This window comes from Liolophura sinensis, chromosome 8 (genome assembly GCF_032854445.1).
Source record: "Liolophura sinensis isolate JHLJ2023 chromosome 8, CUHK_Ljap_v2, whole genome shotgun sequence".
Taxonomy (NCBI): Eukaryota; Metazoa; Mollusca; class Polyplacophora; order Chitonida; family Chitonidae; genus Liolophura; species Liolophura sinensis.
Genome location: NC_088302.1, coordinates 45,174,398 through 45,196,901, shown reverse-complemented (window position 1 = coordinate 45,196,901; position 22,504 = coordinate 45,174,398). Strand labels below are relative to the sequence as shown.

General features: G+C 38.8%; 3 protein-coding genes across 5 annotated transcripts; 2 read left to right on the top strand and 1 right to left on the bottom strand.

Moving 5' to 3' along the window:
• Positions 1 to 270: 270 nt before the first annotated feature.
• LOC135473582 (sequestosome-1-like) lies at positions 271 to 6,190 on the top strand. The gene is made up of 7 exons (XM_064753440.1): positions 271 to 646; positions 1,025 to 1,120; positions 2,080 to 2,291; positions 2,949 to 3,198; positions 3,868 to 4,382; positions 4,478 to 4,637; positions 5,190 to 6,190. The coding sequence occupies exons 1-7, from the start codon at positions 481 to 483 to the stop codon at positions 5,354 to 5,356; spliced, it is 1,566 nt and encodes a 521-aa protein (XP_064609510.1). The 5' UTR covers positions 271 to 480; the 3' UTR covers positions 5,357 to 6,190.
• A 655-nt stretch (positions 6,191 to 6,845) lies between these two features.
• LOC135472217 (tetratricopeptide repeat protein 29-like) lies at positions 6,846 to 14,064 on the bottom strand. 2 transcript variants are annotated; one of them, XM_064751607.1, is made up of 10 exons: positions 14,039 to 14,064; positions 13,084 to 13,317; positions 12,620 to 12,843; positions 12,247 to 12,432; positions 11,803 to 12,015; positions 11,194 to 11,279; positions 10,953 to 11,044; positions 9,191 to 9,314; positions 8,209 to 8,443; positions 6,846 to 7,688 (listed from the first exon to the last, which is right to left on the bottom strand). In XM_064751607.1, exons 2-10 carry the CDS (start codon positions 13,311 to 13,313, stop codon positions 7,561 to 7,563), a joined length of 1,518 nt encoding a protein of 505 aa, XP_064607677.1. In that variant the 5' UTR covers positions 13,314 to 13,317; positions 14,039 to 14,064; the 3' UTR covers positions 6,846 to 7,560. The 2 variants fall into 2 exon arrangements, with proteins under 2 accessions (XP_064607677.1, XP_064607676.1); XM_064751606.1 differs by having other exon boundaries at positions 13,996 to 14,059.
• A 195-nt stretch (positions 14,065 to 14,259) lies between these two features.
• Positions 14,260 to 21,448, top strand: LOC135472586 (STAGA complex 65 subunit gamma-like). Of its 2 annotated transcripts, XM_064752146.1 has the most exons (10): positions 14,260 to 14,401; positions 14,955 to 15,137; positions 15,861 to 15,984; positions 16,669 to 16,787; positions 17,326 to 17,441; positions 17,911 to 18,032; positions 19,136 to 19,320; positions 19,964 to 20,049; positions 20,540 to 20,651; positions 21,271 to 21,448. In XM_064752146.1, the coding sequence occupies exons 2-10, from the start codon at positions 14,977 to 14,979 to the stop codon at positions 21,446 to 21,448; spliced, it is 1,203 nt and encodes a 400-aa protein (XP_064608216.1). In that variant the 5' UTR covers positions 14,260 to 14,401; positions 14,955 to 14,976. The 2 variants fall into 2 exon arrangements, with proteins under 2 accessions (XP_064608216.1, XP_064608215.1); XM_064752145.1 differs by lacking the exon at positions 21,271 to 21,448 and having other exon boundaries at positions 14,391 to 14,519; positions 20,540 to 20,954.
• Positions 21,449 to 22,504: the final 1,056 nt, after the last annotated feature.

Here is a 22,504-nt window from a genome sequence, read left to right as displayed (position 1 = left end):
AACACCACTATATTTTAGCCAATCAGATCGGTCTGCTCAGATGGGGTGATTTTACGTCAGCCCGAGAGGCATGAATAATATAACGGCCCCAAAACATGTATCATTTTCACAGGCCCCAGTCTGTGCATTTGTAAATGAGATGCTAAAATTAGCTTCACAACAAATGACGTCATGACCATATGATCAAAGTCATGTGATGAAGGGTCATCCACCTAAATACACAGGAAATGGCCCCTGGCCGCCTCGTGTCAAATCAGATTTGTTGTGAGACTGCGAAATTGAGCGCCGACTTTACTCGCACCTGTCTTCTAGACTGTTCCATTGCACAACGTTTATACTGCGTATATGCTGTGGGTATAAAAGAGGTGTCTGCGCTACAGAAGAGCAGATTTTCGACTGACAGCCACAACTTGTGCGTGTATTGAGGACAGGAGGAAACCTTCAGAGATTTATAATTTTGACCTGTAATTGAGCTTCAAAATGTCACTAACAGTGAAGGCATACCTTGAGAAAAGTGGACAGGAGCCTGAAATTCGGCGATTTCCTATCCCGGCTGATGTATCGAGCAGCTATGACTACCTAAACAGAAAGATTGCAGATGTTTTCCAAAACCTCTCAGCTGGAAATTTCGCTCTGTTTTGGAGAGGTAAGAAATTGTTGCCAGATGTCAAATTTCATTTGTCCTGCACATATCATTCATGTAGTTTTTAATTCATGCTTACAATACTCAGTTTTCATTATTAATGGTGTCTCTGTGTGGAATACAAGTTCATTTCTTACTGAATGCAGAATTATGACAGAATATATTTCAGAAATTAGTTTATGTTCCCATCTCAGTATTTGGAAAAAACTAATTTAGTCAGCTATTACAAAATTAAGATAATCTTGTACAATACAATGTAATACTGTAATGTAAATATGAACTGGCAATGATGAAAGAAGCCAGAGAATTAATTTATTGAGGTAAATCATCAAGCTGTATCATTCAGTTTTCAAGACCTAACATTTGTTGTTTAATCCCCAGATGATGAGAATGATTTGGTGAGATTTTCAAGTGATGATGAGCTTATGTCTGCGCTGAGCTTCAGACAGGGGGATGTTTTCAAAGTGTTTGTCCACAGTAAGTGTTGGTCATCATGATGTCAGGTTTAAAGAATACATAAAAAGGAACAATAAAACAAAGATTATGTTTCTATGACCGGTGAAAGAAATTGTGCCTTGGCAATTTTGTTATTGTCACTTTGGGGGTATTTTTAAACCTGTTAATTACCTTTCTATATTATGTATATTTTTCGTCAACAGTCAAAATTTTTTCTGCAATTACGTCATTGTTGATCTTGTTTGGAACTCAGTAAACATGCCCAAAGTGCCCCGTACCCAATGAACCATGTCTCTGCAGCATGGACAAGGAGACATGTTCTCCCGCTCTGCGCCCCTACAACCACCACCCCCCACCCCCATTTCTATTCCCCACACCCGTGTCCCATTTGGCCAGACCCATTTGATCTGTCTCCAACAGAGCTCTCTTTAAACTGGGCTCATCAGTGATGTCACTGCTGCAAGCTACTTAATTTCTGGACTGACCGCTGGGGCCTTAAGAAAACTGTACTTGGAAGCCACTTTTTACCCCCCAAAGTGAAAACTGAAAATTTTTTTCTACTGTTATATATGTTCTTACACATGATAATCTGCACATTATGAAATAAAACCAAGGCGTTTCATGTATCCTTTAAATAACCCTCAAAGCCATTATTCCAGTAAGCCGTATTATGAGTAGGATAATGTAAACTGGACATATCTGAGCAACATATGGTAATGCTGTAAATATCAAGGGTAGAAGTCACAAAGACCTTGTAGGTGATGTATTGACATTTTGCCTAGGTTTTTTTATATGGGAGCCGTAGTATGCGTTAAGCACAGATGTAAAATGTAATAATGCATATGTAAATGTGGAAAAATGACAGTTATCTTTAGTTAACCTAAATTAAGGTTGCAATCAATTGAATAAACTGTTGTACAGGTAGTATTTGCTTAATTTATACTCTGTTTAAATAAATAAATTTGTTTTCTGTTAAACAGTTGTTGGAGAGGAGGGCAGTGAAGGTGGTGAGCAAGGTAGTGGTCAGGTTCACCCAAACATCACCTGTGATGGGTGCGAGGGTCGTGTGATTGGCATCCGCTACAAGTGTTACGTCTGCCCAGATTATGACCTGTGCAGCACCTGCGAGGCTGCTGGCACACACAGCATGCATGAGATGCTTAAAATCCCAGCCCCAAAGGACACCTGGATGGTAAAATATACCTTGCATCATTTTTAAAAGCTCTATGACTAATTGTCTCCCAGGTGTGTCAGTGTACATTGGGTTTAAAATCAATACTATCAAGATCAATGTCGGTCTTGTGGAAGATAAAACCTACCTGGGGAAAAAAGTATGAAAAACCTGCTTGGAAACACAACTGTCTCATGCAAATTGTGTAGGTATACATTGTGTATAAAATCAATACAACCTGTGGTGTTAACCACAGGTTGTATTGATTATTTTGTCAGTCTTGAGGAAGATTATTATTTTTGTATTGATTATTTTGTCAGTCTTGAGGAAGATACAATTAATCTACCTTGTTTTGAAAGACTTTCATTGCACCATTTCCATCAGTCTGATGACATTGTTTTCACTACAGATGTTAATAGCTTTTATATCTTAAGGATTTTGTTTTCATGAAAGATGTTAATGGCTTTTATATTTTGAGGATCATGTTTTCATGAAAAATGTTAATAGCTTTTATATCTTGAGGAAATCTTACATAGAAAACATTCAATTTTGAAATATTTGTGTTGGACCATTGCCATCTGCATACTGGAGTTGTTTTTATTGAAAATGTCTACAGTTTTGAAGTGGATATATCATTTTACAACAGTGATGTTAATTCGATGATTGTATTTACTCTAGGGGTTCATACCGCCCCCACCCCACTTCAGACGGTGGATGGGACGTTTCATGAAGCGCTGGCACAACCAGCACCCACAAGCTGCGGCTGGCTGCCCCACTGGAGCCCCTGAGGAGAAGCCGTCTGAGACTGAGGGCAAGCCCGAGAAGCCTAACCCGGAAACAGCCAGCGCAGAAGGCGAGGAGGAAGATGTGGCAGCTCAGTATCTTCAGGATGTCGGAGAATCTGTGGCGGCCATGCTGGATCCATTGGGTGAGTAACTGTACAGGAAAACAGCAGTGTAGAATTCATTCTACTATTAAGGAGAGAATACTAGTTTAAATTATGGGTGGACAAATATTAACTCCTAGCTTACAGGCCACATTTACATAAGTGATAGGGAAATCCGATCAGTATTACCTACTTAGCACACATAGCTTAATTAACATAATGTCTTTCCTTGAACATATGAATAACTTTATCAGTACATTCTTTTATGTTGCTGGCATACACTACATTCCATGTATTTAATGTGAAATCCTGCTTATTGGTGTGAATTTTCTTCAGAATGCTGGAACTGACATGTGAAGAGTTTAAATGGTGACATGATGCTGCAAATCTCGCTTTAAAGCGTGATTTCAGCTTTCATGAACATCACACCATGATATCAGCTAACTTACATATGCAGACATAGTAGTGTAGGACTTTCAGCGGCTGTCTGATAGAATAACCATAGAACAACCCTTTGCTGTAAGCAGATTTTTTACCACCCTAGTACATAAAAATAGGTAGGGCGTAATCCACAGTATGTAGCGCTTAGGTGTGTTCAAAGAGCATAAACAGTCCTTGCTTTGATACAGTGAAAACTGATTGATTTTTATTACAATGTAAATATCTGGACCTATATTTGAAAGTCTTACAATTTGGCATTCATCTTTGTAGGCATAGACGTTGCTGTGGATGTTGAGACAGGTGGGAGACGCACTAGAATGAAGGGAGAGCATGGGAGAGGTCGCAGGGGTCATGGACCGTGGGGTCGTGGGCCATGGGGCCATGGACCGTGGGGTCATGGACCATGGGGTCCACCACCACCTTATGGACCTGGCCCACATGGCTGTCCAGCAGGTCCCTTTGAGTTTGGGCCAGGTGTGTTTGGAGGCTGTGGCAGGAAAGCAGGCATGGGTGGACAGTGTAAGAAGGGAGGCGCTGGCAAAGGCTGTGGCAAGAAGAATCAAAAGGAGGCAACTGCCCCAAAGGCCACACCAAACCAAGAAAAAGAGGCAACACCTACTGCCTCACCCCAGGAGACAGAATCCATGGAAACACAATCTGCCCCTGTCACCAATCTGATGGACTTCATTGTGCGCACAGCATCAAATGAAGATCAGGTAAAATCATGTTTTCCATTGTGTGGAGCATGTACTGGTATATATTTATCTATAATAAAATGGAAATTTGTTAATAATAAATAAATGGTCACCTTTCTTAAATATGGCTTGATTTAAATATCTAGTTCCAGCTGTATCTGGATGTGGTTTTATCATGGTTTTAATTGTGTATCTTCCAGGCTTCAGCTCCCAAAGAGAGTTCCCCAGACAGTGAATGGACAGTTGTCACCCCTAGTATGTCTCTGAGCCCACCAAATGTGACTGACAGCACCCCAGCGGAGACACAGAGCCAGGAGCCAGTCCTGCCCACACCAATGCCTTCAGGTTAGCACATCCTTCCTCACCATAGATTGGCTAAATTGTATATATAAAAATCTGTTGCATTGTACTACATATCCTGATGCTAATACTACCTTGTTTCGTAACATCATTGTGGAACCTAAAGACCTGAACATTTACAGATATTCAGTTAACATATTCAAAAGAAGGTTATTAATGGCAAACTTACTTCTTTTGAAATTCAGACATAATTTATACTGTGCAAGTTCACCAAGTTCTAACTTCACCATCTATTGCAGTGAAGAATTCTCTAACAAGTTGGATTTGTATCAATCCAGTATAATTCACTTCTAAACCCACTCCGAAAAAAAGCAGCTCGTGTTCGCTCATTATTTTGGCAATTTGTTCCGTCAACATGATCAGGTTCCCACAATATATCAGAAATTTGTTTCATCATCATAACATGGCAAATTGGCGAAGTATTACTTTAACAAATGAGCCTTTTTTAAAATTCTTTTTAGAGTAACAGTGATTGCGTATCGCAGTGAAATAACCATTGAAACTCCTGAACTAATCCAGTGACTTCTTGAATTTTAGACCCGAAGATTGACCAGGCTCTTCAGCAGATGATGGAGATGGGGTTCTCTAATGAGGGAGGATGGCTGACTCGCCTGGTGGAGATGAAGAACGGTGACATCTCTCAATGTCTGGACGCTATCAAACCGCTCAGAGTGGTGGAAAGCACCGGGGAACGTCGCGCCTAGGCTATACCCAGCCCACACACCCAGCCAGACTAGCAATCTTACATTATCTTAAAATTATCAGTAGATAATTAAGTGCACCTAATATTAACCAGTAGTACTTCAATACAAGTATGGTAACAATATTTGTGGTTTTTCAGGTTTCGTGCTTCTTACTCTCTCCCATGTGTCATACAAGTACCTTAATAATATAGTACACCTATGTGTATGTGCATTTCAGCTTTGTAGTACAAATGTGGAAACTTTGTGTACAATACGTATTATGTTGGTGGTCTAAATTTTTACAATTATACTGTTGTGTAACCATTTTGATGTTGAAAACTCTATTAACAGTTTATACCTTGCACAGAACACGGTTGCCTCAGTGGATAAAACAGTATACGTAGAGGTTGACTATTTATAAACTTTGACTTGTGTACCTTGGTGATGGTTAGAAGCTGTGCTGTAAAGCATTTCATATATTCAGTCTGGTGGGAACTTTGTGGGGTTATATTTACTCATGGTTGACACTCTGACCAGTCCCAATAAAATTTTGGAAAACAAACTTGTTACCTTGTTGTGGTTTTCTTTAACTGTAGAAAGCTGCTAAAAATTTTTTTTTTTACTGTCAGCATATTAACGTAATGTAAAGGCTGTAATACAACAAGATTTATGCATATTTTCAAGAGCGTTTTAACATGTTTGTGTTCTTTGCCACAAGAGCTCTTTCTGTATAGTTGTACTTGTAAAACAGTGGAGGTAGTTCACATTGCAAGCATTGGTATTTAACAATGGAGAATGAAGATTGGAACCAGCTTGCAAAGGCGGGGCAAGATTACACCACTCTGAAATTACATTTTAATAATAAAAAGTTCATACAGATAAATGGATGACCTATCCATTGATAAACTGGTTGATTGACCTGTGTCAACGAGCGCAAGTAGGTGTTTATATTCGTACTGTGATAAATTTGTGCCGAGTGTTTGTTTTGCAGATGTGCCCTAGATACACATGTATCTTGATAGTTCACAGAGAACAAATAACATGTTAACATACTTCCAACACAGACATCTTCAAAAAGTTTACATGACAACAATTTCTCTGCATAAAACCTTAAATGATAATTTCGCCCACCAAAGCTCATGTTAAGAGGCAAATAAACGTTGCAGAACATTATTTTCAAAGCTAAAAATTTTCCAGTAGAATATCATCCCATTTTCCAAGAAAACCTTAAAACACCTTTCTAAAATCAACAACACTATCAGCATGAGGAAAGAAATTGGGAAATTATGGATGAAATTTAGGGTAGGTTACAACAAGAAAACAAATACAGATTTCCAAGATAAAGCTGCTTGTAATTGGTACTGGTATGAAACCCCAAAATATTTCATAATCACAGATTTAAAAACTTTTTAACACTTTAAATGTTTTGGAGATTCCACCTTGTCTCAGTATCTCATATTAAATTACAGCCTAATGAAGTGGATGAAATCAACATGACTCCGTAAGGAAATATACTTTACAAAACATTTATTTCTTTGATATATACACAAATAAATAACAATATAACACTAAATAATTACAATCACTGAAAAGCTGAGAAAAAATGTGAGCAAAGTGAACTGTATATATATTAGTTTTCACTATATTCACCAAAGTTTCTGTATTATAATAAAATTATTTTGCTTTGCCACTTGACAGAGAACATCCATTCAATATCCAATTAACATGCGACCAAACAATTTTCATCATGTGTAAACATATATATATATCACAAGTCAATCTTTGTGCATCATAAGCTTTTTGAATTGTAAATGATCCAGTATCACAGTAGTGATGATATGCAAAGGCAATCCCTCACACTTCACCAGAGAAGTTTACAGAGAAAAAGGCATACTATTTTGTGTACCAGGATGTCGAGAAAATGTATAAACCACATCTTCATGAGGTACAAGTCACAGGGACGGTGCTTAGGTGACCTGCAAGAGTATTCAGAGGGATTGCTCATTCATTATCTCACCAGAAGAAAGAGCAACTTCCAAACATAAATACTGTTATACCCAAGTGGTAAAACTGACTTAGAACTATGAAGGATGATACTCCACGTCTCGCTTCCCTGGTAACGCATCCAACTATTCTCAAAAGGTCCATGTCAGAAAGTTTTCTGTCTGCAAATAGTAAAGATTTATATTCACATGCTATATTGAATGTCCACCTGAACACAGCTACTATGAAGTCGCACTCTCCTCTGCAGCTGGTTTCTCCTCTGTGCTCTCCTGAGCTGTAGAATTTTCCTCTGGGTTTTCTGCTTGGGGAGTTACTCTGTTTTCCTCGACTGTGTCTTTTTCACTTTGTTCTACAAATGAAATGATCATACACACACTAGAAGTTGAAGATGGGACATGTATGCAAATCTTTTGACAACAGCTCAAAGGGGATGTCCAAATTTGGATATACATTTGAACTGAAACTGAACTTAAATGATAAAATCATTATTGAATCATGAGGCTTAAAAGTTAACAAGATGTTTGCAAATTATCATCAACTGTAAATCCCAACAATTTCCCAGCAATACTCATACATATGTAATTCTGACATAAGTATTAAGCCATGAATTTAAAAAAAGGAAAACACAGACAATGCAGCCCAGCAACTTCTAACTGTGAAGAATAGAACATACATGTTATATTCGCCCATTGTCTTTTGCCAATTTCTACTAAATAATTATTACCAGAGACTCAATAGCTTGTGAGGAGTAAAGTACAAAGTTGACAACTTTATTTACCGGTAAATGGTAACTGCTCCGAATTGATCTACTAGTCATTTGATGTAAACTAAATGTAAATACTGAGCAAGTGTCAACAGTGATCACTTACCTGTCACTGGAAGCCCATTAGCTACCTGATCCATCCGTGAGCTTTTCCACTCCCCCAATCTCTCCAAACAGGTACGATTTTGTGCTATAATATGAGATGAGAATCCACCCAGCATCTTGTGGGCCATGGCTATACCAAACTGTACCCTGTTTAGGCCGATGGAGACAGGGTCATTGTGAGCCCTGGACAGGTTGTAGGCCTTACTGAAGTATTCTGCAGCTTCTTTGTACCGCCCCTGTAAAACAATGTCCAAGCATCAAAGCACCTCACAAATTACTTTATCACTAAATCAAATTCTTTTACTTTGATACCAATACACAGAATTAGTTGAATGCCAGATGGAAGCTCTTCGATGTGTAACAAAACATTTTTATTTCCGAGGTTACTTTCTTTGAAAGTCTTCCACTTGCATAAACAAACCAGTCAACAATGAAAAGACTGATTGATTGGCGTGTGAGCTGTTCTTGAGACCGTTCCAATTATACAAACTTGATGAGTTGCATTAATGGTGGAAGGCAGAGTCTGAGCATACATACCATGAGTATTTGCCAGGTAATTGATAAAATTTTCCTTGAAATGTGACAAGTACCCATTTTTCACTCAAAGAGTACAATCAATGAGTATGCAGAACTTTGTCTGAAATTTCTTTGACTGCATCATGCTGCAAACCTGACCACATGCGGTGGGTTAATAAATCATGCAATTCTGAATGACTGAAACTATTAATTGTCATGGAAGCAGGCATTTGCTGGACAGAGGGACTAATGACTTCTGCAGGAACTGTCCTATATCTTAAGTAGTGATGCTGTGCGTTTCACTGCACCACAATCATAAGTGAAACATTCTTTTGCATGGTGTTAAATTAAACAAAATTTAAACAAAAACAATACATAAACAGTTCACAGCAGAAAATAAATCTGGGATGGTGTACTGTTACCATCTAACAACACTGCAATTCCCAGAAAAACCACACATGACATACCAATGTGTTGTACAAGGCCCCAAGGTTATGACAGGCTTTGCTATAGGCCTTCTCCAGTTGATGTTCCTCAGATACCTCCACAAACATCTGGAGATAACGGATGCATTCTGCAATGTCTCCATCACTGAAAACAAGAAATGCAAGTTTTCACTTAACATTTGTTAAGTAAAATTAAGAAACACCAATTACCTTTAACAAAACAAACAAGCGTATTACTTGAACAGCGTATTCTTCAAGCAGACATTAGCATGTAACTTGCATTCATCTTCAAGTGATTTCATTTACATGTATCACACATAAGTTTGTTTTTCGTATTCATGACAATATTTGTGAACACAACACACGCCCAAACAAATACATCTGTCTGAAATGCATAAAAGAATACCAGCAGCAATGTGGTGAGCATAACTGCTGAGTAGAATCTTCATGGGTGTTGATGATAGGTATGTGGTTACCATCACAAACGCCCAAATAGACAAATGGGTCCACCAAAAATGAAAACTCTATGCGGAAACAAGTTGAGTTAAAAACTGCACATGAAATCATATCTTTTTATATGGTCCTAGTATATATGTGTATATATATATATATATATATATATATATATATATATATATATATATATATATATATATATATATAAGGTAAATGGCTATCTGGTTACCATGAGAACCTTGGAAATGGACCAATGTGAGTTCCGACATATCGTCATCTGTGTATTTATGTATCCACTAAAAATTAAATTTCTGCGCAGAAAACAGTTGGACTTATAGCCAGGACAGGAAATCATATCTATTTATATAGTATAAACATGGAAAATGGCAATCTGGTAACCATGACAATCGTGCAAAGGACAAATGTGAGTCGCCACACATCGTTATCTATGTATTCACCAAAAATTTAAGCTCTATGTAGAAAAGAGTTGGAGTTAAATCCCTGACTTGAATTCATATCTATTTATTTAGTATATAGATAAAATGGCAGGTTGGTAACCATAACGACCGCGCAAATGGACAAAGGTGAGTTGCGACACATCATCATCTGTGGTTGGATGTATCCACCAAAAATGAAAACTCTACGCTGAAAACAGTTGGAGTTATATTTATTTATTTATTTGATTGGTGTTTTACACCGTACACAAGAATATTTCACTTATACAGCTGAGGCCAGCATTATGGCGGAAGGAAACCAGGCAGAGCCCGGGGGAAACCCACAACCATCTGCAGGTTGCTGGTAGACCTTCCCATGTACATTTGGAGTATAGCCCAGACACGAAATCATATCTATTTATATTTAGTATTTGTTTATTTAGAATATATGCGAATAATGGGGATATGGTAAGCATGACAACCGCGGAAATGAACAAATGTGAGTCGCGAGACATCACCATGTGTTTATGAAGATATCCAGCAAAAATTAAAACTTTATGCAGAAAACAGCTGGACTTGTAGCCGGGACACGAATTCATATTTATTTATGTAGTATATATAAGGAAAATTGCTATATCGTTACCATGACAACCTCGGAAATGAACAAATGTGAGTCGCGACACATCGTCATCTGTGTATATATGTATCCACCAAAAATTAAAACTCTCAGTGGAAAACAATTGGAGATATAGCCTGGACATGAATATGAACAGACAGAGAGACAGACAAACTGACGGACAAAATGGCTATAACATAATACGCTCCGCCTAATGGCAGGGATACATAAAAAATGGTCATAAATTAAAAGTAACTCACAAACACATCAAACTTACCATTTGTGTGACTCTGCTATTGAGTTACAGGCTCTCCCAACGCCTTCATAATCTTGAGTCATCTTACACACTTCAAAAAAGGATGTCAAATGCTGAAACAATACAGATGCCATACATATGGTATTACAAACCACTAGCAGAAGACAAACAGCATGTCACCCTGTAGGGTGGGAACAGAATAATGATATAGCTCATTGTATCATGGGTAACCACACAACCAATAAGAGAATGCTATCCATACCTGTAAGGCAGTTGCATTGTCTCCTGTCCTCTGATAGGCTAGGCCAAGTCTGTATGCAGCTTCCCCAGCTGACTTTCTTTCTCCACCTAAACACATTGCAAAAATGTTAGTAGGAAATATTAAACTCTCAAGAAATTGGTTCAAAGATCCAAACCCCCAAGGACAGTTGCATAATAACAGTTTAATACCCAGCTAAAGCATTTGATAAAGTTGAATTAATCTATAGATTGGCCACACATGTATTTGCCCAAATAACAAAAAAGGAATCATTAGAAGAAATTCTACTCAGAGGAGAACTACAGTGCTTTCACTTTACACAGAATTACTGTCAACAAGCTTCTGCTGTAACTGTATAAGATTGTAGGAGTTTCATAGTGAAAATAATTCATTACTCATTTTTAATATAAATCTGTGCAACTGTATTGTAACATATGCGAATCATTTAATGTCCGTTAGTTTATCTCTGTTTTGAGAATTTTGTGATGTCATCAGCGGTCCCTGTCATTCATGTTAACAGTTTTGTTTCAGATCAAAAACCTTCATGATTCACATTTAATATATGTGCAAAATAGGTTAAATAAAACAGAGAGTATAGTAGAAAACACTTACTTTGTTTGGCCATTGAATAAGCCTTCTGGAAACTGGACAAGGACTGATGAGGATCATCTGCTTCAATCTTGTTGCCAAAAGTGGTGTAGATTCTGTACATGTTGATGCATGCATCAGTCAGCAATGTCACACCATCTTTTCCTTCCCACTCTGTGTTCTCGGACGCCAGTTTGTAGTAGGCTTCAAAATGCTGTACTGCGCCAAATATATCACCTGTAAATGAACCATACATATCTATAGTTCCATGAATGATTTGCAGCACATTACACTTGAGATCACACAATTGTCATATTTATTCATCTTTTTTGCAAGTCTGTAAGAAATATTTGCCACTCATATATATGGAAAAAATATAAAGATGGCAGTAACAGTAACCACTCATAGTTGTTGTCGGTGGTTCTTGAAAAAAAAAGCAAACAAAAAAACCAAAAAAACTCAGCTTACCATTTTGCTCCAAGGCTAATCCAACATTGCAATGACCCTGTGCTAACATCTTGCCTCCATCGCCTTGTACCTGACTACTGACTGTCAGACAGGAGTTAAAGAAATGGTCAACCAACCATTTATCTCCTGTCATCTGGAAGTATTTAGCCAATTCAAAACGTGCTGAGTACATGGTTGCATAGTCATCTGAAATAGCAAAACGGGCAAAGTCAAACCTTCTGATTATGGCCAAAAATAATTAGGGAATAAGACCAGTACATGCATCATAGTAAACATCTATTATGTAGCTGATATATAACATCAATTTCATATCCTACATTTGTTGCGATCAATGAAATATTTACTGTACAGACTTCTTAAAACTTATAACAACCTTTTCTTGATGCCTTCTCTGCCACAGTGAGGTGCCGTTTTAACATGTCCAGTTTTTCATGCTGGTCTTCCAATTGAGGTAAAGTCCACAGGAGTGACTCTGGACCAGCTGACAATCGCTCATCCTGCTGACTTTTCATCAATGCGAACAGTTCACCATAAGACTTGTGATAGCCTTCCGCAAGCATGTCCAGGCATAAATTGTGCTTGTAGCTGTTCCGGTACCTACAAAAGACAGGGTTTAAAATTCCTTTGATTAGCTACAAAGTTTGTATAAAAAAAAAGAAAAGGGTTTCATTTCAAATAAACAAAACACAAAAAAAAAAAAAACAACATGTGTTCTGAGATTTGTACCTGTATGGTAACCACTTTTAAAGTCAATTCCATTACAAAATGGCAATGAATAGGTCTACTAACTAATCAAGATCTGTACTGTCTTCATGGTAAACTTTTCATCAAACTTACTCTGAGGTTTGTGCTTTTGTAAGAAGTGGCTGTTGACTTCTTAACTCATTTCTTTTGGCAAATGCTTCTCGTTCCTTTTTGCTCTGAAATTTTTGTATTGGTCTGAGAATCTGTCTATTATTTGGTTTTGGTGGAGGTGCTGGAACATTGTATTGATGAAGACGGGTTCCTCGCATCATGTTTCCACCGCTTCCTGGCGCACCTGGAATTGGGGGTAATGTGGCCGCCATTTTTCTGAAATAAAAAGTAACAAAATTTGAATTACTGGTTGATATAAGAACCTTCCAAAAAATTAGCTTAATTTAAAATTCAACCATAATTCTGGATTGGCCATGTCAATGAAAGTTATCAGAGAAATTTGGTAAAAAGATGCAATGTTGCTCCTAACTCAAAAAATCGCATTGCTAGAACACACACCCTTAGACTGGGAATTTGTAAATTCCATCCCTCTCATTGTTTGTGGGGCTTTCATGACAATAAGGTCGGTTCTAATTTACACCGAGCAGTCCCGTTTCTTCTACACATAAAATTATAGAGTGTGGCCTTAAACAAAACTAAAAAAAATGCTAGAAAATAAATTATTGAAAATCTCTTTGCCTCATAAAGACATAAAATGTTTGCTTTTTTATGTCCTGCCCACCGTGAGACAATTGTGCCACATGGGAATGGCATCTGGGTTATTGTAGGCGCTGTCACAACTGTCACTTGTCGACAAACAAATATTTCACCCTTGAACAGTTGAAGCTGAACAGAAAGTTTTTGACCATGCAATGTTGAATGTTGGTTGTAAACAGTGTAGTGATCACCGTTTAGCATATTTCTATTCTGTTCACGAGATTCATCGTCTAACATGCAAATAAATATCTGCTGACATTACAAAAATAGAATCATCTACATTAATATTTGTCTTACATTCAAAAATGTATCACACGAGTCCACAGAAACTCAGGCCTACCTTTGCGAAGTTACGAAAATGGCGGCGAGTTAAAGCGGTAACCATAGAAACAAAAGTCCGCACCAAGAGGAAAAATATATATTTTAATCTTGATTTGGAAATATCTTTGAATGATATGCCTGACTGAAAATTCGAAGTACTGTATATTTTTCGTCCGATAAAATTTTTCAAGTGCGGACCCTATAAATGGTCGCGTACATTGCACGCACATGTCGCGTATATTGTTTAGATACCGGCGTAAAATTAATTTTTCGGATCAACTTAAAATTATTCCAACCTATTACACTAGCACAGAGAAGATTTCGCGAGTCATTATTGCAATGACTGAAGGCAGTTTCATGGATAGAGAATAGTTTTAATGTGGTAAGAACAACCACTTTCGCAGACACTTTGTTAAAACGGCATTATGGAAGCCTCGAATCAAATGATCTGTTCTATGCATCACGCTCAGTACTAGGATCACTGTCACATGTGGCACAAGGTAATGACCGAGCCAGTGCGGAAAATGGTCCGAGAAGTGTTATTGTCGCTGTTACTCAGGGAAATATTTTAAGCCCAAGGAGGTATGGGTATCCACACCAATTTAAGAACTACAGTATGCATAAGAACAGTCTACAGTAGTCACAGGAACTCAAGCCCAACCCTACAAACACTCCATGATTTAGGTGAGAGAACTAAATGGAGTGTGAGTACATGAGGGCTCCTGTGTTAAATACTCATGTACATATAGCTCTACACGGCTATACACGGTTTCTACGTAAACATATCCCCATAAATATGTAGACTACATATATATCTGAGTTGAGCAAAAAATAAGAACTACAAGTATTTCTGGTTATTTGCATTTTTCTTCTGCATGGAAACTCAAAAGTGCAGTAGAATGACACATGCTTGTTATTTGTTTGTATGTTTTCAGCTTTGTGAGAACCTAAACGTATATGAGAAAGATGTCAAACTGGGGTGAGATTCCAACAGTTCCAGAGACGGACTCTGGAATAATGGCGATTGAGAGGGAGCAGATCACCAAACCACGGCCTATGGATGTAGAGGGTCCATGGCTTTACCAGCCGTCCAGTCGTCACAGTCCTCCTACTAATGAGTAAGCCCTAATATGGTGATTTTCACTGTGTTGCCCAACATCGTTTATCTTATTAGAGACTACGCACGATCAGGCACTCCACTCACCTGTGGCAGAAGCAAGCAGAAAACGAAGTGAAAAAGAACATGGGAAGAATAGGAAAATCAACAACAAAAGACATTATTCTGAGAACCATACCTGATAATAACTGGATATTACAGTATGGCAGACAGCAGAACAACCTGCACAGCATACTTGTATGTAACCGTTCAGTTGGTCTCGTTTTGCTGTGAAGTAGAGCTTTGTATTAACTTCCCATATTTTCACCACCGTGTCAGCTCAAGTAAAACAAATAGGCACAAGTTAAATGGCAAATGTGTGGATGTCTTTGGTGTACACACAGGAGCTCTCATCTACTTGCACTCCAGTTTGGCCTCTCAGTATATAATATATGACACTTATATATGTGCAGTATGAGACCAGAGCTTGTGTGGGCTAGAGCCACAAATAACATACCAGGATACATTATGCAGTCTGGGTTGGGTCATATCAAAGAATTTAAAATGATACTTGTTGCTTGGCGCTCAGCAATGAAAGGGTAGAGCAAGGAAATAGGACTGGTTGGCCAGGTGTCAGTGTAATGTGACTGGGTGGGGTGTCGTGTCTGGTGTCTTCAGCATGATATTTCAGTGGTGGCTGCACTTTGGCGACATGGACTTGTCTGAATATATTTTATACTTTCAGCTCATTACCTGCAGAAAGGTTTCAAATTGATGCCATCACCTTGCACACAATTCGTCTTCTCCAGCACGCTCGAAAGTTGAGACATCTGATACACACAGTACAACAACAACTACAGGAAAACCTGGTGAGGTTATTGAACAGAAATAATGACAGATAGTTGTTTATCATTGTCGTAATTAAGAATTTGTCACTAATGCCATGGCGCCCAGTTTCAGGTGGTGGAGGTGGGTGGGTGGTCTTGTGCACAGGCGGTGATGATATGATGGTCTCATATCAAAATGATAGCAGTAGTTATATAGATAAGAACACAAGTAACCTGTAGGTAGATACTTATTTATTTAATTGGTGTTTTACACCGTGCTGAAGGATATTTGACTTATACAACTGCGACCAATATCATGGCGGGAGGAAACCGGGCCGAGCCTCCGTGGCTTAATTAATTTTCCCCTGCCCCTTAATGAAGTGTAACTTTGTTTCACTTGCTCATAAGCTCCAGTGACCCAGGAGCCTTTCACCAATGGTGTCACCGAGTCATACCTATAAGTGAGAAGGTCTTCCAGCAAACTGTGAATGGCCATGGGTTTCCCCTGGACTCTACTTTAGTGCTGGCTGCCACTGTATAAGTGAAAAATTCTAGAGTGCAGGATAAAACACCAGTAAATAAATAAATTAATGGTGGGTCTCCCCTATTTGATTTTAACACAATCTACAAAACGACTAGGCTATAATCTGTCTACTCTAGGGGAAGGGTTGGAGCAGATCTGAGGGGTATTGGCTCCATGAATGCATTGTTACCTTTGGTCAACAGAAAACTGGCGATGCAGACATCACCTACCCTGCCACACCCAGTATCCCAGAGTTTGAGGGACCACCTCCGAAACACAACTTCCTGAAGCCTGTGCCTTTCATGCCAATTCCACTGGAAAAGTAAGTCAGTCATCGTTAGAGCACCAGGTGTGTGCTGTAATAGTAATTCAGCATTCTTCAACAATTTCGTGGCTATGTCAGACAGATTGATTTTATGACGACTAGCACTTCATGGTTCTGGTATCCTGTTTAGCTCCATTTTCTGCTGGCAGTGTCTGTAACTCTATGGTTTGGTAGTTTTTGATGCACTTTGCAGAGTACTTTCTAGTTTGAATTCTTGTTTTAAAGCTCCCTCAATTTAAAATGAGAGTTAACAGTGAGAACAGGGAAACAGCTAAATAACTATTGCCATGCTAAATGCTGAGATGCTTTTGTGATTGTAGTGTGAGTGTCATTTCTACGAAGGCCTGGCATGATGTTGATGTTCACTATATTAATATTAATGAGGTTTTATTATGGTATCTAGGGCATGGAGTATCAGTATGATTATTTGAATTGTTTCGTCTATTTTTTTATCTCTATACCAACAGTATTGTGTTACAATTTACAGTGTGCTTTTATTATGAGCAAGTTACATAGTTTTACTTTGTCATTTCAGTTTGTCTGACTTTGTGAAGGGGAAATCAGAACCTCCGCCAGTTGTGGACGACATGGCTTGTCGCAAACTTCTGCGTCGCTCTGTGGCTACAATTTGTGCACACGCAGGCTTTGACAGTCAGTAGATTTAATATTATTTGTGTATCTCTTTATGGTTATATCTTGTTTTCATAAGACTTCAGAAAATGTTTTATCATTAAGAATTCCAGATGCTGTAGGCTAATGGGTTTAAATTAGTTGTAAAAGCTTTTCATTATTTTTTGCTTACTCTGCAAACTGGTGGTTTTAATTGATTCCCTGTGAATACGTATATAACTGCTGTGATTCTTGTGTGACAAATTTTAATCGAAAATTTACTATCATCACTCCTTACAACAACATGTGGTACAAGGAAGTAACTGTATAAGTTTGTGTTTCATTTTGATTGCGTTTTTTTTGTGTCACTTTGTAATGTATTTCTGGTCATGAATATTTATCTGTGTGAGGTATAATACTGTATTCAGGAATATTTGATTTCAAAGCTAACGGCCAGATGGGCTGAGAAACCAAGCAGAAGGAGACGTGTACATTCTGTTTGTAATTTTAGATTCCAGTGAGTCTGTGTTGGAAATGCTAACAGATTTGACCAGCGAGTATTACCTACAGTTCACCAAACACATGAGAGCTGCAGCTGACCATCAAGCCCTTCATGGATCCTCTGGTTTCCCTGTGAGTTACCTCCCCTTGTCTTATGTCAGCAGTCAGATGTGACCGTGACTGATGTTCTGATTGCTTCATATTGCCTGTTCATAGACTAGTGTTACTATTGTAAAATTTTGCATTTACTTCACATTTTTAATATCTAGAAAGTGTAAGGATGTGCCACACCAGTATAGTGCATTTGAAAAACAAAAAAGTAGTCCAAACAGTTGTAAGAGATGTTTTTGGAAGTATCCACCAATTTTTAGAGCAGCCCAATAGCCATCTGCCAATTTTTAGAACAGTCCAAGAGGCATCAGCCAATTTTTAGAGCTGACAATGAACTGTCAGTCAGTTTTTCAAACATTCCAAGAGCTTTAAGAGTATATTGAAAGCTTTCCATGAACCATCAGCCAATTTTGGCACTGTCCATGAACTGTCAGCCAGCTTTTAGTGCTGACAAAGAATTGTCAGTCAGTTTTCAGACAGTTCAAAAACTGTCAGATTATATTGAAAGCTTTCCATAAACCATCAGTCGATTTTAGAGCTGTCCATGAACTGTTTGAGGGGCCTCCGTGGCTCAGTCGGTTAGCGCGCTAGCGCAGCGTAATGACCCAGGAGCCTCTCACCAATGCGGTGGCTGTGAGTTCAAGTCCAGCTCATGCTGGTTTCCTCTCCGGCCGTAAGTGGGAATGTCTGCCAGCAACCTGCGGATGGTCGTGGGTTCCCCCCAGGCTGTGCCCGGTTTCCACCCACCATAATGCTGGCCGCCGTCGTATAAGTGAAATATTCTTGAGTACGGCGTAAAACACCTATCAAATAAATAAATAAATAAATGAACTGTTTGAGAGTATTTAGGGTTGTTGATGAACCATCAGTCATTTACAAGAGCTGTCTACTGTGAGGCAGTTGTAAGAACAGTTCATTGTTCAGATGTTAAGATCAGTGCATGAATCATCAGGCAGTTGCTAAGGATAAAAGCAGCCCACAATCAGCAAATTTGTAAATAAAAGCTAATCTTTTCTCCTGCATGAAATGGTACTTGATTTAAGAAAAATATGGTGAGCTGTTTTTCTTTGAAAGCCTACAAATCAGTAGCTGAAATTCTGATGTGGCGTGTTTACTTTGTTCAGGATATCATGTGTCAGGTGTTTGCCGAGATGGGACTGGGTAGTATCACGACGCTGCACGACTTCTACCAGACGCGGATCCTACAGTACCATGAGAATATGATAGAAACCTGTCAGCAGCTCTCACAGGAATACAACAAACTCAAACATCCTCTTGAAAACAAACAAGAGACCTTCACCTTGATCAAGTATGTCTTTGTTCAAGCATTGTGTTGAAATTTTGCTTGCATTCATGATTTAATAGCCAGCAGATCATATACTAGGCACCTGCTTTAAAAAGTTTTCTTAACATTGGAAAACTAGAATGCCTTGTATTTCAAGATCTGCTGCAAGTCCTGGGTAGTGTTCCAAGAAGCCATTGTGGGCTAGCAACACATGACATTTGTCACCAGATCTACCAGCAACCTGCGTATGGTGGTTGGTTTCCTCTGGGCTCTGCTCGGTTTCCTCCCATCGTAATGGTAGCTGCTTTAGTAGAAGTGAAATATTTTTGAGTACAGCTCAAAACTCCAGTCATATAAATAAATAAACAAACAAACAAACATTTGTCAAATGGTAGTTACATGTACACTTAACTTTGTCCACGATTGGTTTCTGGACCAAGCCCCAGACTAATATTTCTGCAGCATGCATAAGTTTGTAATTGTTCTGGGAAATTCCAAAGATATAAGAACACAACTAGACAGTTTGAGACACATGTAATTAGTTGTATAGGATACCTCCCTCAGAAAATGACTCCCGTTAACATGTCATGACTGGAGACAGCCTCAGTTTTCTTGAAACCTGTATGATCCTCCACGTGAGACTAACTATTCATTTTGACTGTCACAGGATCAAGGAGGAAGCATATACTGATATTCAGTTTCCTAACCTGGATGATACGGATGAAGATCCTGAGCAGTTGCTTCAGCTGGATGGTGAGTAATGTACAACACTGGGCCTTTTTACAATACTGCCAAATACAAGCTGAGGGGAACTAACCAACAGTGAACCAGCAGTGATGACAGTGATGATCATTGACATCTCCTCACTCATAATCCGTGAAATACTACCATCTTTTTTTTCACTACCATCACTTGTTTTTCACCTGCTTTAAAGTACACTTTGCGGCACAGTGTCATTTTTTTCTGGGAAAATTGCATTCTGGAAGTTGCTTTGGTTTAGTTTCAATCAGAGGTAGAGTCCACAAGAAGGAATGCAAAAAATCTTTTGTTTTTAAATACTTAAGTGCATGAACTTAGCTTATAGCCAGATTATGTCTTTGGCCAAGGTCACAGCACATGTATGAAAAAAACAGGCTGGAGTTTCCTCATTGTATAACTAGATCAGGTGTAGGTTTGGCAACTGCTAGAATATGTTTCATGCAAACAAGATGGAGGGTAATGTGAGAGGAGGTTTTGTTTTCAGCTCTGGGTAGCTTTGAGATCACTGTGGAGCAGGAATCTGCATCTGGTCTGACCACAGAGGTAGAGTCTAAGTGGATGAATCAAGGGATAAAATCTGAGCCTCCAGATCTCAAGTATGCAAAGTGAGTCCACAATATACATACTTCTGCTTACAAACATAGCCTGTGTCAACCACCAAGAGGTTGTATCAACCACGAAGAGAAAAACATTTTCCAGGTCAACTCTTCACAGCCCCCTCTCCCTCCAGTTTTATTTGTCAAGCATCTCATAAGCAAAAGAATGTATAGCATGAACACCAGTAAACTAACACCATTAAAGTCCAGTTTATCACCTAGAACTTCATGGATTTATTTTTTTTTTGTCTGATTGCACTGTTGTACTAAATAGGTGAAAAGAGATTCAAGTTACGATTTAATCTAATTTTTTACTGACTAACCACCCTTCTGTACTACAGCTTGTACAGCAAGCCAACAATTTTTGAAAAATTCCATGAAATTATAGGTTGCTTAGTGTAATTAAGTATCTCAGGTGGTCCCCGAATACAACCTTCCCTGGCCCTGCGTGAAGTAAAACTGTATTGTTTGTGAAGGTACACTTCATGTATGGTTGTGTTTGAACCCACGCTTAAAATTGGGATAGATCTCAAATCTGTTTTGAAAAGTGGGCCATTTCTACCAGTCCTCATGTGGAGTTCAGATTTGTAATGAGTTCCTATTGGGTCCTGTCTTCCAGTGCCAGCGCCCAGCTGGAGGCATATGCTAACCCTGGAAGTGTTCAGGATCAGCCCCCTACCACCCCAGCCCAGATGAGTGACCCTGGGGACTTGCAGGACCCTCCCTCCATAGGGGCCTCAGAGATCATGTCGCCTCCATCTGTACCTCCAAGACCAAGTGCCCCAAAGAAGAAGTAAGTCTAAATATAATGGCTTTGATGTCTATAGAAGATTTCTCTCAACTGCACCTTTTGCAGAAGATATTTTTTTTTATTGCATTGTCTTCAAGAAATACATCAAAAGTGAACCTGGTTTACTAGAATTGGATTTGTGTGGAAAAGAAATTTTGATATAGTTTGTGTGGGTAACAGATGGTAGAATGTAACATTTTTGTGTATGTTTATGTGCACTTGGTCTAAAATATCCAGATGGTGTAGTTTGAGTTGAAAAATGTGATGTCAACTCACATGTTGATATTTTATTTATTTGCTTGGTGTTTTACGCTGTACTCAAGAATGTTTAACTTATACTACGGTGGCCAGTATTATGGCAGGTGGAAACCCACGGCCATCCACAGGTTGCTGGCAGCTCTTCCTACGTATGGCCGGAAAGGAAGCCGGCATGAGCTGGGCTTGCACTCACAGCAACTGCATTGGTGAGAGACTCCTGGGTCATTACGCTGTGCTAGCGCGCTAACCAACTGAGCCACAGAGGCCCCCTCACATGTTAATAAGACAGACTCTAACAATAATACAAAATATAGGTTTGTTTTCAGCCAGTGTACATCTAAGCTTTATTTTTGCAGGAAAAAGAAGTGAGCTAGGAATTGAGTGCCAAATGAGTGCATTTCATGATCAAGACCTGTGGTTTCCAAGCCAGGATGCCTCCATAAATGTGCTTCAACCAGTTGCCAGTGATGGAACAGAACTTATGAAGTTTGACTCAAGTTTTGTCGAGAAACACTTCATCCTGGACTTAGAGAAAAAAAACTCTGACTGGACTGTCAAAGTTTTATGAAACTGGGTCCTGGTTTTGCCGTTTCGTGCAATCTTCAGTGTAATTGAGCTTTGATTCACATGTACGTGTTATCTTCGTGTGGACTGACACGGTCAGTGTGCTCATAGAAACCCCATGGGGATGTCCAGATGAAGAGCTAATACCACATGTCATCCTGTCATAACATCCTGGCATTCAGTTTAACTGTGAAATAACACATTGGCCTTGGGGATGACAGAGCAATCTTAGATTTCAGTC

What these genes read in the sequence shown, in the direction of transcription:
- LOC135472586 (XM_064752146.1), top strand. Translation starts at nt 14,977, where the DNA reads ATGAGAAAGATGTCAAACTGGGGTGAGATTCCAACAGTTCCAGAGACG. An exon ending in CACAGTCCTCCTACTAATGA is followed by an intron (nt 15,138 to 15,860) that starts GTAAGCCCTAAT and finishes TTATACTTTCAG; the next exon opens with CTCATTACCTGCAGAAAGGT. An exon ending in ATGGATCCTCTGGTTTCCCT is followed by an intron (nt 18,033 to 19,135) that starts GTGAGTTACCTC and finishes TACTTTGTTCAG; the next exon opens with GATATCATGTGTCAGGTGTT.
- LOC135473582 (XM_064753440.1), top strand. Translation starts at nt 481, where the DNA reads ATGTCACTAACAGTGAAGGCATACCTTGAGAAAAGTGGACAGGAGCCT. An exon ending in TTTCAAAGTGTTTGTCCACA is followed by an intron (nt 1,121 to 2,079) that starts GTAAGTGTTGGT and finishes TCTGTTAAACAG; the next exon opens with TTGTTGGAGAGGAGGGCAGT. An exon ending in GCCCACACCAATGCCTTCAG is followed by an intron (nt 4,638 to 5,189) that starts GTTAGCACATCC and finishes CTTGAATTTTAG; the next exon opens with ACCCGAAGATTGACCAGGCT.
- LOC135472217 (XM_064751607.1), bottom strand. Translation starts at nt 13,313, where the DNA reads ATGGCGGCCACATTACCCCCAATTCCAGGTGCGCCAGGAAGCGGTGGA. An exon ending in ATTAGCCTTGGAGCAAAATG is followed by an intron (nt 12,016 to 12,246) that starts GTAAGCTGAGTT and finishes GTTCATTTACAG; the next exon opens with GTGATATATTTGGCGCAGTA. An exon ending in TTATTCAATGGCCAAACAAA is followed by an intron (nt 11,280 to 11,802) that starts GTAAGTGTTTTC and finishes CAATGTGTTTAG; the next exon opens with GTGGAGAAAGAAAGTCAGCT.